We start from the raw sequence: 13,036 nt of genomic DNA, 5'->3' as shown, positions 1-13,036 counted from the left end.
AGCCTGGGGGTGTGCTGTGTTTTGGGTTCGGTGTGAAAGGAGCGTTGATGGCCCATTGATGCTTTGGCTGTTGCTGGGTGATGCTTGCACCGGGAGGGGGGAGCACAGCCGGGGTGGTGGACCCAGCTGGCCAATGGGGTATTCTATACCATGTGACATCATGCTCAGTATAAAAACCAGGTGTGTGGGGGGGCTCGCCCCCCGTTCGTGACACGCGGTCGGCGGTCGGTGAGCGGTTCTGTTGTGCATTGCCTGCTTTGTGTATTCTGTTATTGTTGTTGTTCTCACTGTTATTATTACTGTTCTACTTCGTTTTATTTCAATTATTAAACTGTTTTTATCTCAACCCGGGAGCTTTCCTACTTGTGCCCTCCCAATTCTCTCCCCCATCCCACCGGGGGGGGGTGATCGAGCGGCTGCGTGGCGTTTATTTTTGCTGGCTGGGGTTAAACCACGACAAGCTGAAAGCTGCCGTCATGTGTTATGGCACTGGCAAAAGGCTGTGCTGACAAGGAGGGAGGAATGACCTGCAGTTACCTGGTGTAGAAATGAGGCAGTAACAGCAGGGTAGCTGACTTTGTTTGCAGGATCAACTTACCCTGCCTTCTCCTGGCGCAATGAAGCTGCTGCTACTTACTGTACCTGTTTTCTTTCTGGTGTTTTTCGTGGTAACCTTGTGGTTCTTAACTACATGAAGCTCACAGTACATGGCTTGTAGGATCAGGAACTGTGGTCACTCTTAAGACTTGTAGATAGGCTTAATAAAAAGAAAGAAAAAATATTGTCCAAAATTGCTGAAAGAGGTATTGACATTATTTTATGAAAAACAAGCCATGAAAAGTCTCTACAAGTAAAAGAATTGCATATTTTCTCTTTAGATTTTGGGCTTGATAATACATGTTCAAAGACAAAAGTGAAAACAAGGGTTTGAGGGAATGTTTTGTAATACAGGAACTAAGTATGTGAAAGAGCAGTCCTTGGTTCCTGTAAACAGAACTCCTCTTACTCGGAGCTCTCCCTTCAATCATATGTCTTTCTGGAGTTGTGGCTTGAACGTTGCTTGTCTCTGTTCATATAAGAAACCTCCATTATTCGTTAAATCGTTGATGAATGACCACCATCAGCAAAGCCATTGTCCCAGTGTGTACGAATGTAGGTGACTCATAAGAACCTTGCTGTAATAGATGCTGTGGTTTTGGCGGAGGACTTCAGTCATAAGCTACTACTTTCAAACTGCAAGCTGCACATTGGCAGCCTATTCTAAATCAGCGTTTTCCAGTCAAGGGCGATGCTGGCATGCCTCAGGCACTGAGCTGGCTGGTTCTGCCTGCTCCCGCCAGCAGCCCTGACCCCCTGTGTCGGGGGGAGCAGCAGTGGCAGGTTTCTGGAGGTCCTGCCAGCTGAAGCAGCTGCTCAGTCAGTAGCAAGGCCTGAAGGCTTGCTGCCTCCCCTGCCTACAATGGGGGAAGAGGTAGGAGTAGAAAACCACAGCAGCAATGGCCAGGAGTAAGGTTGTCACATGTTATCTCTGTGACTTGCAGCCTCCACAACCTGTCTCATGAGCCAGTGCTCTGTAATTCCACCCCTGCGGTCATCGGTAACCCTCCAGCTCCTTTATCCCTAAGGTGCCTGAGCATCGATTTTGCCACTGGTAGCCTCCAAAAGCTGGGTAATCAGAGAGCTGTGACATTGATAGACTGTAGACAACAGTATGAAAGCAGTGGGTCCAGCAGGGGAAAGGTGTAGAAGATGGTGGCAGCCGGGGGGCTTGTTCTCAGAAGGCTCAAAACTGTGCCTTTTTAATACAGTTTTAAAAAGCTGTTCACTGTTTCTTTTTCTGTTTTATTTTACACAAGTGGTTAACATTCATAGTATATACCACTTGGACTCCTATCAAATTAACTTTGATTTTTAAGACTGCAAATGTTGAAGGTGGTTTTTTTACTTGCTTTGCATTCCCTTCCCTCATGTTGCATCTCTGTATTCCAGAATGTGCCCTCTCTGAGGAATGTACTGTAATCAGTGCATGTTGCATGGAGAAACCATAATTACTTTTAAGGAAATAGTTTTCTGCGCTCAGTCAGGGAAAAAGCCATTTGAAATTCTGTACACTGCTTCTTGTTTTATTGGAACAGCACTGGCAGTGCATGTTATATTATTGTGCTAATCCAAAATTTAGACAAATGTTGAAAGATAATTCCATTAATTGCTGACTTATTCATTTTACTAAGACTCACAGCAGATGCGCAGGTCTACCTACATGGAAATGAGTATTAGATCAGAGCCAAAAGAACAAAGATCACAGTCAGACGGGACAACAGACTAAGGCACACTGAGTCTGCCTGCTGTAGCCGATATTGGCAGGACGTTTGTAGTGAATGTGAAATTCACCATTCCGATCTTTATTTTGCACGATGTACAGTATGCTGAGACTGAGATCAGGAGATTATTGATGTTAAATCTTATTTTGTTAATATTTCAGTGCTTCCTGGTAAAGCTCAGACTTTATAATCTTGAAGCAGGTAATCTATTTAAATGTGGTGGCATCCGTAGCTGGTAACTTGGCAAACTGTAGCTCTTTAGTACCAGTTACTATGAGATCTATTTCAGTCTAAAAATGAAAGTTACTCTGGGAAAGATGCATGGTTTCTTCCAACCAGAACAACTATAAAGACTGACAAAACATAGGAGAGTTTTGTCAATGAGCAACATTGAATACTTGAGTCTTGTGAATACCCACAAACCAAACCAGTGCAGTAATGTCTCATTTTAAACCAAGCAGATATGGGTATGTATCTACTTTGAATTGGGTTTTATCGCTCTGTATAATCCACCTTAGTTTAGTTAGAAATGAAATTATTTCAAAAGTCAAAGTTGTTTCTCTTAGAATATCTTTTGTGAATTGTGCACAGTTAAATTTGGTGAATTTGTTTTGATTCTCCTTCTGTATTACTGCTCTGCATGTTGTTGTAAGTGGTTCCCATCTGGTGTTACGCATACCACAATTTGGAAACCTCTGTTCTATGTTACTATGTAAGGTAGCATATCTCCCAAGAAGCTGAATATTTTCTAGTTCTTAGCAAGTATTGTGTAGCAAGTGTTTGGCCTGCCGGTTTAAAGTTCAATATTGTTTCAGCTGTTTAACTTCACCATCAGATGTTGTGAGTGCATTCACAGGGGTCGTTGAACTAAAAGAGCATATCAATACACTTTTTGCTATCTACAATTTATACCTACCATATTTAACTGAAGATTTATTTACTCCATGCAATAAATGCTATGAAAGGGAGGATAATATTTGTTTGGTAGTTCTAGGAATGTTCCCATGCAGTGAGAAAAAATAGCCTTATATGTTTTACATCTTCATTATTCCCAGAAAGTGGTCTATCTTCTTCTGTTGAACTTACAATATTTTTGCCTGTGTCTGGAGAATAGCTTTGCAAGGAAAAACCCTACATTTTTGCATTTTGCCAGCGTATGTGTCTGAACTAATCCTGTAATAGAACCTGATCTCTGTCCTATGCTTTGTCGAGATTCCAGTCTTCAAAGATAATTCTAAACCTTCTGATATTTGCCTTTTATTTTTTTGGCCATCACCTTCTTGCAGAAAGAAAACTCATTTCTTCAGCAAGACAGCCCTCCTGACTTCAGCAAAGTTGTTTTGGTTTTTTTTCTCTTTTTACAGCATTGGGTTATCAACTGTTTGCAGAATTTCAGCAGTGGCTCACCACAGTAAAGGCCGGCCTGTGGTTTAACCGTTAGAGCTCATCTGCATGGAACAGAATATCAGTATGAAGTTTTTGTACTATTCTGCAGCTCCAAAGGATTCACAACTCTATCACCACTGTGATGGGAGAGGTGAAGATATATCAAAACACAAATGTGTAATTAACTTGAGAGGATAGCATTTAATAGAATTTGGAGGAAGGTAGGTTTTTTGGTGTTTGTGGTTTTTTTTTTTTCTTCTTCACGAGAGAAACTTGGACCTCCAGACTTCCTACTCTCCTCCTCCATACTCCTAATTTTCAGACAGTTTGGGCTTAGTCCATTTGTTCTTAAAATGCACCAGCAGTATAAGCCTCTTAGTAACATGTAGGTGCCTCTCACAAACAGGACAAACATGTGAAGGGTAGGTACCAAGTTACTAGAAACTTAGTTTTGAGGGCAGGTTTGGACACAATTGTGGGCAAAATCCATGCCTTGGTTTACTAGATTTCCTGCTCAGGCCTCAACAAATCTGTTGTAACTGCCTGGGCGAGAGGCCATTTTCTGCCTTCTTGTTTGTGCTCAGGAAGCTGCTCGCTCTTGTCCTGGCCTTGCTACAGCTTCTGTAGTGTTTGGTGAGTAAGTGGATGGGTTGAATTAGTCTCTTGTAGTGTCAGTGCTACTTAATACTGTTCTGAACTGATCTGGAGATTGTATGGCTAGGTTACTGTGGCTAAAGCAATGCTTTGGTAGATAGGCTATTGGCTGAACCTCCACCTATGTCCAGGGATGAATAGGAAGGGTGAAGCTTTGCATTGATCTTACATGAAAAGATCTAGCAGTAGAACTTCAAGACCACAACCATTATGGTAGGTGTTCTTGGGACTTAACACACTAGGTATACATAGCTATATAATTTTAAGAGAAGTAATTTAAATTTTGCCTCCTGGAAGTCACAAGAGAATAACTCTTTTCTCATAGGCTTTGGTTACATCCAGAAATGCTGCATTTCTTTCATTCAGAATGTATGATCAAGAGTGGGATCGCAATGGCAGTAAAAGTTAGACGGTGCTGGAACAGTATAGATGCACTATGTGCTATAAGCGGGACTGAAAATAAATAGAAGACCTAACGGTCTTGAGATTGTCTTCCTGAAGCTTATGGAACTGCTGATGGAGAACCTATCCAATACTAAAACATGAGTGTAACCTTTTGTGAATATAAATAAGCCATTTTTCTCATGTTACTGGCATTTCAAGCTGTCTGATTATGTTTGTCTAAATGTTCATGGCTCCAAGGTATTTCTAATTAGAATGCTCTGAAAAAATAGATAATGCAACACCTAGCTTTTTTGCAGATGCAAGCATGTTTGCAAGCATTCTAGCTTCTCATTTCTTTGCAGGTGATAAGCAAAATAATTAAGTGCTTATCAAATTTAGTGTTTATTTCTCTTTTCTGTTAGTTATTTATTACCTCCTCTTTCTCGCTTACATTCTTGCCTGTCCTCATTTTAAAATTTTTAAAATCTTTCCCCACCTTTCTCTCCTCTTCAGCATATTTAATCATCCCCGATTATAAGAGGTGGTGTTAATCATATACTAGTGAACATAGTAACTGGCTGGTAGTATTTTGTTGCGCATTGCATTTCTGACTTCAAGTAAAATTTCTCAGTTATTATAATGCATAGGAATAGCAGTAGTATGCAAGTGTTTCGTTAATCAGGTCAGAAATAATCACAATGGGAATCTACTTCAGCACAGTAAAAGCTGCAAGTTTTTTCAGCGTGTCTGACTTTTTGCATATATAATGGGATTTTAAGTTGTACTTGCAATACAATAACTGTATTTCTAGACTGTGTAACTGCTTAATTAAATGGACAGAATTGAGCAGCCCTACTGAAATGCATGCCACTGATTGTGGAGCAAGTATTTGGTATTTTTGTGATGTGCTGAAAATCACGTGTTTTGGGCTTTTGTTATAATACACTTGCATACAATACACTAGATACAAGTCTGTGGTGAAAATTCCTGTATTTCTGCTGCAATTTTCTTGTCTACATCACCTGGAAGGTAATACCTTTCACTGGCTAGAAACCAGGGCTCAGATTTTCAGGGATGTTAAAGGAGGCTTTTTATCCAGAGAATTTGACTACTCAATTTTGTATAGAAGTCTGCTGTGGCTAGATTTCCATTACCTTTTTCCATTCCAGCTTTAGATGTGAAGAAAGCAGTTCATCCTGATGTGGCTGTATTACTCTTCAAAACACATGGCTTGAGGATGTGCCACGATGAATAGAATTACTAGTTTGAAATACAGGTTAAATGTCTGCAGCGTGTCCATCTCCAGCAAATACAGCTTCCAGACAGGACGAATAATTTGTGTAATGGCTTGTACAACAACAGTAAATTTGAAGACGTTCTGCTTCCCCGCACCCGGGGTGTGCTGAGTTGTTACGCGTGTGAGGCCAGAGCACGTCTTGGGTCAGAACGCCTCTCGGAGCTTTTGTTTTCTGTAAGCAGTTGCAAAAGATCCTGCTACAAAGAAGCAATCTTTTCTGTTGCTTGTGTTACAGTTTTTATTACAGTGGACAAGCTTTACAAAGTGGCTTTTGCCCACTGAATGCAACTAATATTTGCCAATCTAGTGGGGGGCACGGGATGCTGACAACAAAATCGATTCTTAAGGCAGCCTGATGTTTTTGCATTAAAGGTTTGTTTTCAGCTGTTCCTGGTTTTGCTGGGCTTTGTATTAAGGCTGCATGTGTGCATGTGTAAACCAAGTAGAATCCAATCTGAATATCTACTTGAGGGACTGGGATTGCATTTAAATGATTGCTTCAGGCTGATCTAAGTAAGGGCTGCTGCTGAGAGGAGCTGTCTTGTCCCCTTCCAGCCACGTTCCTGGCTGTCCCCTTGTGCCAACAGTAGTGCTGGGGTGGCCATGAGGTCAAACCGATCTAAAATATACTCCAGCTTTCAATTGCATCGTTTCTGCTACTCATCTTGCTGTGTGGTTGAACAAGCGCTAGTGCTGGCCTAGGGGAAGGAGTAGCCAGAAGCAGAAGCTGGAGCGGATGGTGACAAGGAGGGAGGAGGAGGACCATAGAGCTGCCCTGCTCTCAGCAGCCCCTCTGCATCTGCCTTGGCTTAAAGTGATCGTGAGTGATAACCTTAAACAGGAGTAAGTGCCTTGATAAAGTTGCGTGTGTACAACAAGTTCCTGTTCTGACCCCAGCAGTACCTTGTTTTCTTAGGGAATCCTTTTAATAAATAAGGTACCATTTTGATGGAGATTTCCAGCCTTGGCCTGAACGGTTGACAGCATCAATGCCCCAATGACTGAGCTGCAGTTGGGGAGTTGGACATTTTGAAGCGTATTAGCTGTCAAATTTGCAGGCAAAATAGTTTTCAGAAAGCTCTAAGACTTCACGCTTTCACCCTCATTGCAAAGTTATAAGAGTGATCTGAATGTAGATTTGTAAGTTATGTGCAGATGCCTACCTGACTCGTGCATCGTACTGATCCTGCAGGAGTTACTCTTTCTTAAATTTGTTTCTGAATTGGGGATTCCCCGACTGGAGTGTAAACTGCTACAGTATGGTATGGGATTCTGTAGGAGAGGGAAATTCAGTCTGTTGGCTCCTTGTTGGAGACAAGGAAGACTTATTGGTACGACCCCCTGTACCATCACCTTGGTCTTCTAAGAGCATTCAGTACTCCCATAGGAGAGACAGAAATGGCACTTAAGGTACCTTCTTAGGCATTGCGGAATGCTGTGGGACAGAGCTCCCACTGCTGTAGTACAATACAACTTTTTGTGTATCGAGCGATACCCAAGGAAACAGAGCTGAGGAATTTCTGCCTAAGATCACAAATGTCTGAGAAGCTTCCATACATGGTGGGCCTCATTAGATTATCCACATCATTCTGGGACCAGCCACCTTTATATTCTTGGAAGATCCTTTGCTAATTGAATGAAATGGAAGAGGGAAGATGCCATGTTGCAGCTGTGGGTGTCTTGCATGCGTTGTGATCCAAGTACTGGCTCTTTAGTAGTGGGGGTTGTTGATCTCACCATGGACCTCTGCAAGTCTCCATGTTTGTAGAGGCAGCTTCTTGGTGTAGGGCTACTTCAGCATTTAAAAGGACAAATAAGCTTCTAAGAAATAAAGCATAAATACTTGAAAATATTGTTGGAATCCACAAAACGTTGAAGAATCTTTAAGCAGCGTTGAGCAATAGCTATGGTGTTTCCTTCCGCTGCTGTTCTAAGAGCAGGCTTGGCTGTTGCTAGGAATGGCTTGATATGATGGATTTTGCCATGGGAGAGGAAAATGGATTAGATCAGAGGGTCCAGACTCTGCAGACCAGTTGTTCTTCAGAAGACATCAGAAGATCACCTTATGAAATGGTTGAGTGGGTTTTGGATTTGCTTTTTTTGGAAACATGCAAAGAAAACCCGACTCATGCTTGCATTTCTACTAGTACAAGCAAGCAAAGGTAAAATGATGGCAAATAATAACAATAAATTGAAGTGTCCAAACTCTATCCTAATCATTTTGGTAAAAATTAAAATAATTATGACAACACTGCAATAAATAATAAATGGGTTTTCCTCCTTTCCCTTCCTCCTCCCCACAAAAAAATTGTGGATTTTTGGATTCAGAGATAAGTGAATATTGACGTGAGATCCCAAGGTCCTTCATATTATTATTTCAAGTTTTTGATTGTGTTTTCAGAACCAATTGCTTTCACACCCCAAAACAAAAGTGCATGGTTTAGGCTTGTGTAATTGCATTTGAAGAAGTGTAACTGAAGAAGTTACAGTTTCCATTGTTTGAATACGTTTTGCTTTATATTTTCTTCCAGCTTTCTTACCAGTAGCAGCATATTGATCCTCTTATTGAGAATAAATTCCATTCTGCTAGGAAGAAATGAAATAGAAGAGTCAGCTGTGTGTGTTTTGGCATTTTTTTTTTTTTTTTTTAAAATACTTACAATAGCAGCCCTTTCCTACAAAAAAGTTGCAATACATTTAGCTAATTTTTGGATGCTATCTTCCATAATAAAATAAACTTTTTCAATGTATAGCATTTAGTGAACACTTTGAATACAGAAATAGAATGGCTGAACAAAAATGCTGTTTATTCTATAGTTCTTCTGTTGAACAAGCACATTGACAATTCAGATAGGAAAAAGCCTGTTGGAGATTTTAATCTTCCTATAGAAGAGCTTAGGCTAGTCATGGTGGAAGTCTTTTTTTATATCCAGCTCTTCAAGGTTTAAACAACATAATAAATTTCAGCGAAAGGCAAAGCATGTCTTTAGGATGAGACACTCTTAAAGGGAAGACGAGTATTCTAATTTTCTCTGTAGAGAAGTGTTAGCACTTAATAAATGCATTTATAGTCATTCTACCTTATATTTAATCCTGTTTCTAACTCTTAGGTTTTTGTATGTATTTGTTTTTCAGGCGGCAGCATCTGTCCAAAGTCCTTAATATTGCCTAGATCTTGTACAGCGGGTGCCACAACCAGGCTAGTTGAGCAGAATGCACACAATGAAGCGGCTCAGGGAATAAATGGAAGAGTGCCAGTCAAACAGTCCCCACGTTCAGCTTCAAATCCAAAGCCACAAGGTAAGTAGCCTCAAATATTTTTGTTAGGGAAGTTGTTCTTCATCTCAGACTTTAAGAGAAATAGAGCACCTTGAAAGAACTGTATTTGTCAGAAAGAAAATAGTAGGGTAAAAGCTTGCCACCAAAATACAAATGTTTTGTAAATACTTTATGAATCTGTAATTTCTGATAATATTTGGCTGAAAAAGGTTATCGGAAGGAAAGTTGGACTTACTAATATGTTACAAGCACATAAGTCTAGCTACACCTTTTATCTCAAATGTCTATTAACTTGCTGTTCACTTACTACCAGGCAGCAAGTGTTGAATTCGTTCTCTACCCAAGAAGTGGCTAGTAGGTAGAGATGGGAGAACGCGCGTAAGCCCCTTGTTTGTATTAAACTATTGCCAGGGCTTATTTTTTCAAAAGGATTACTGTATTTGAGCTGGAAGGCTTTGATACTATTTTTGAATTGGAGTATTTGGCAGGCTGGCTTCAAGATGCAGGTGGTGGGAAAGATATTTAGGGCCTTTGGGGTTCTAGCAGAGCTCGGGAGGAGCCCTCCTGCAGGAGCATGTGGAAAGATGGGAACTTCGTGTTTGTGCAGTAAAAGCTGACCAATAATGACTGCAGAGTAGAAGTAGATTTCCCTTCTTTCTGTCCATAAACAGTACCTTCACTTTTAGAAGCTAAATAGGTCAACCTACATGTTGACTTTATATATCTAAACCTCAAACCATCTTTTTATGTGGTCTTCTCAGTAATATTGATGATTCTGCTGAGGTTGATCACAACAAGGAGTCAAGATGTTCTGGAAGTCTTGGATTCAAAGCGAATCTGGACTGATGTCTTTTAGGAGCGACATGCAATAGGAGCTTCATTCATCTCAAAAGTTAAAAAAAAGAGTGAGTTTAGAAGACTGATATCATGATCCTGCTCAGTGAATTGGATTCTGAGACACAGCACTGATATGACAGAAACTAGAATTACTTACAGAAAACTAGATCACACCTAAATCACGTATAGAAACTAGAATCACATAGAGTCATCATGTAGTGGATTTAACAATCTTGTATCAATTAATGGGAAAATGCATTGTGAAGAATTTTGCATCAGTCCTGAGTTCATCTTAAAGTTAAGGGGGGAAAAAAATTATTGGGGTGTCAAAGTTTTGTTTACTTATGGAGAATGAGGGCAAAATAAAGCTGTATTTTTTGTATTGTTTGTTTTTATAGAACTTTTGCCAGTATTGTTCACTAAATTAAGATGGTTTTATCAGTCATATATGTAAACATTACTAATCTGAGTGGTTTCTGCACCAGTTTCTAGGTCTCTGAAACGCGGTCTCTGAAACTAAGTTAACGAGAGAACGCATGTCCTTCCTAAGAAAAATATTTTAGAAATTTGTTAGTGGATAAAGAGAAATGAGCAATCAATAAAAAGATTTTAATCCTTTCAAAAACAAAGCCAGCCAACTTCTTATAAATTTTAGTTGTTAGATAAATTAGGAGTTGGCTATTACTAGACTCCATTCATTCAAGTAGTTATGCAGCTATAGTTGTTGCATTTTCCTAGCCATGACTTCTGTGTTTGTCAAAATTGCTTGCTCCAAGATGTGGGATAGCCAGGAATAGTGGTGTAGTCTAAGACATGCAGCTGTGTAGATTATATTCAATAATACTGTTGTAAATAGTATTTTGTGCCTGCTTTGTTCATGGGCTTATGTCTTTCTCCATTTGTTTCTATTAAATATGTGCATCATATCAAAGTTATATAGTATATCTTTGTGGCCTTTTTATTTAATTGAAGCAAAACAAAATAGAATGAATGAGAGAAGCATTTGGGAGTCCGAATGATCCAAGCAAACTAAATTGCTCTAGTTCATTGGTTTAAATGTGGTTGCTAATTTTTTTTTTTTTTTGGAACAGCTTTTCACATACAAGTACAAAAACGCTTTTGGTTTATAGTAGCAGAAAATGTTTTTCCAAATTGTTGTTCTAGTCGTGCAAATGCTAAGTGTCCTTTCGTAGTGAAAGGAAACAAGATGACGGATCTGAATTGTAATGCCAGTGTATTTGGTTGTTAATGAACTAACTGCAAAATGACCTCCATCTAACCTACCAAAATGTATATAATTAAAATGAGAGATATAAAGATGACTTTGAGGTTGCGTTACAAGTGGGGTACAGCTATTTTTAGTAAACTTAGCTTTACTAGAGGAAATAGAGCTTTAATATAGAGCAAAGATGTCCAAAATCTTGCACTTGAAGTGAACCCTGGACTCTGAACCTATTTTGTCTGTACTTGGTCTCTGAGCAGTAGTTTAAATATTTGGAAACAGATCACTCAGGATAGCTAGATCAAGTGAATAAATTTCTGCACAGAATCCAATATAAAATTCTTTCTTTTCATTTTCATTTTTTTCCCCTGGCATTTCAAGGAGAAAAAAAACTAGCTGTCTGATACGCTGACAGTAAAAGAGCAATTTTTGTTCCCCAATAATTCCCTCCATCAACAATTTAGCAATTCGTATGTCAGATTTCTGTGTTGAGTACAGTTTGATTCATGAAAGTCTTTGCAAATTTGGAACAAAGCCTGACACTGACTGAAGGCCGATGAGGGAGTTGAGCAAAGAAATCAGGACTGCGGAGAAAAGCAGTCGCAGTCTGTACCAGCTGTGAAATGTGGTGTTTCGCCTTTGTATCAATGCAGTGCATTCTCTGATAAAGTGGACTGGAGGTAGTCAGTGGAAATAACAAAATACGCCACTGAGTTCCAAGGCAAATATGATGCATGAGAGATGAAGCAAATTGTTAAATAAATTGAAATTTGCCCTTACCTACAAATACTTGGGCAGTGATCTGAACCTAGCAATAGCAGAATGCATATAGAGTGACATGTACAAATTGACCAGTTTTTTCTAGTTTCTTCTATTCCCTGCTCTTTGAACCTTTTGCATGAGTTTTATATGATGCCCAATTACTAAATACTGGGCACTGAAACTGTTGTCTGTACCAGGCAGTATTATTGTAGGATGGAAAATTGAAATGTCAACACTTCTTCAAAGCACTGAAGTGTCTTGTCAGTTCAAGACTATGCATCAGTTGCTGATTCAAATTTTTCTAATGAGTGCTTAGGAGTACTTGTGAATCTCCTGCTGAGGCTGAAGAGGCATTTTTGTTTGGGTTGGAGATGATTTTCCACTCCAGAAGATGGCCTGGTTTTGCTACTGTGAAATGGTATGGACGCAAAGCATTCAACACGTAGACTTCAGCAGCCAGTTTTAGCTGACTATCTGCTGTGTAGCATCAATCCTGTCTTCCTTTCTCAGTTAATTATAGTTTAGTCTGTGGTTTTGAAGGTATTCAGTGGCCTGGGCCCAAAAAAACTGAAAGATCTCTTAAAGGTCTGGGATGTAGACTGTACTTCTCTAGCAAATGAAACAAGCAAGGTGAATTAGTTATTTTGTACTGTTCTTGCCAGTGTAAATCTTTGGTATCTATCCAGCTGTGCTCATTTGACCTTCCTGAAGGTGATGGAGCATGCAAGGAGGTGATGAAGGATGACTCAGCCAGGAGAGCTGTAGTTGCTTACCACAGGAACTTTTAACTGTATTTTCATTGAATCAAAGCGTAGCAGCATTTTTAACCAGCAGGAGTTAAACGCGTAAAGGGAGATTGAACACGTTATACTTTCCAAGAGAAGAGATAAATGG

General features: G+C 39.8%; 1 protein-coding gene across 3 annotated transcripts in view; it reads left to right on the top strand.

Moving 5' to 3' along the window:
* Positions 1 to 13,036, top strand: part of FGD4 (FYVE, RhoGEF and PH domain containing 4) — a 119,973-nt gene that overhangs the window by 67,950 nt on the left and 38,987 nt on the right. For all 3 annotated transcript variants that reach the window (XM_075158422.1, XM_075158430.1, XM_075158429.1), the window contains exon 2: positions 9,178 to 9,342. Coding sequence is in view for 1 of the 3 variants with exons in the window: in XM_075158429.1 (XP_075014530.1) it covers positions 9,178 to 9,342 (165 nt within the window). In the remaining 2 variants the exon portion in view is untranslated. The remainder of the gene's footprint in view (positions 1 to 9,177; positions 9,343 to 13,036) is intronic.

This window comes from Calonectris borealis, chromosome 1, assembly GCF_964195595.1.
Source record: "Calonectris borealis chromosome 1, bCalBor7.hap1.2, whole genome shotgun sequence".
Classification (NCBI taxonomy): Eukaryota; Metazoa; Chordata; class Aves; order Procellariiformes; family Procellariidae; genus Calonectris; species Calonectris borealis.
The sequence above is the reverse complement of the archived record's forward strand: the minus strand, read 5'-3'. Positions and strand labels throughout refer to the sequence as shown.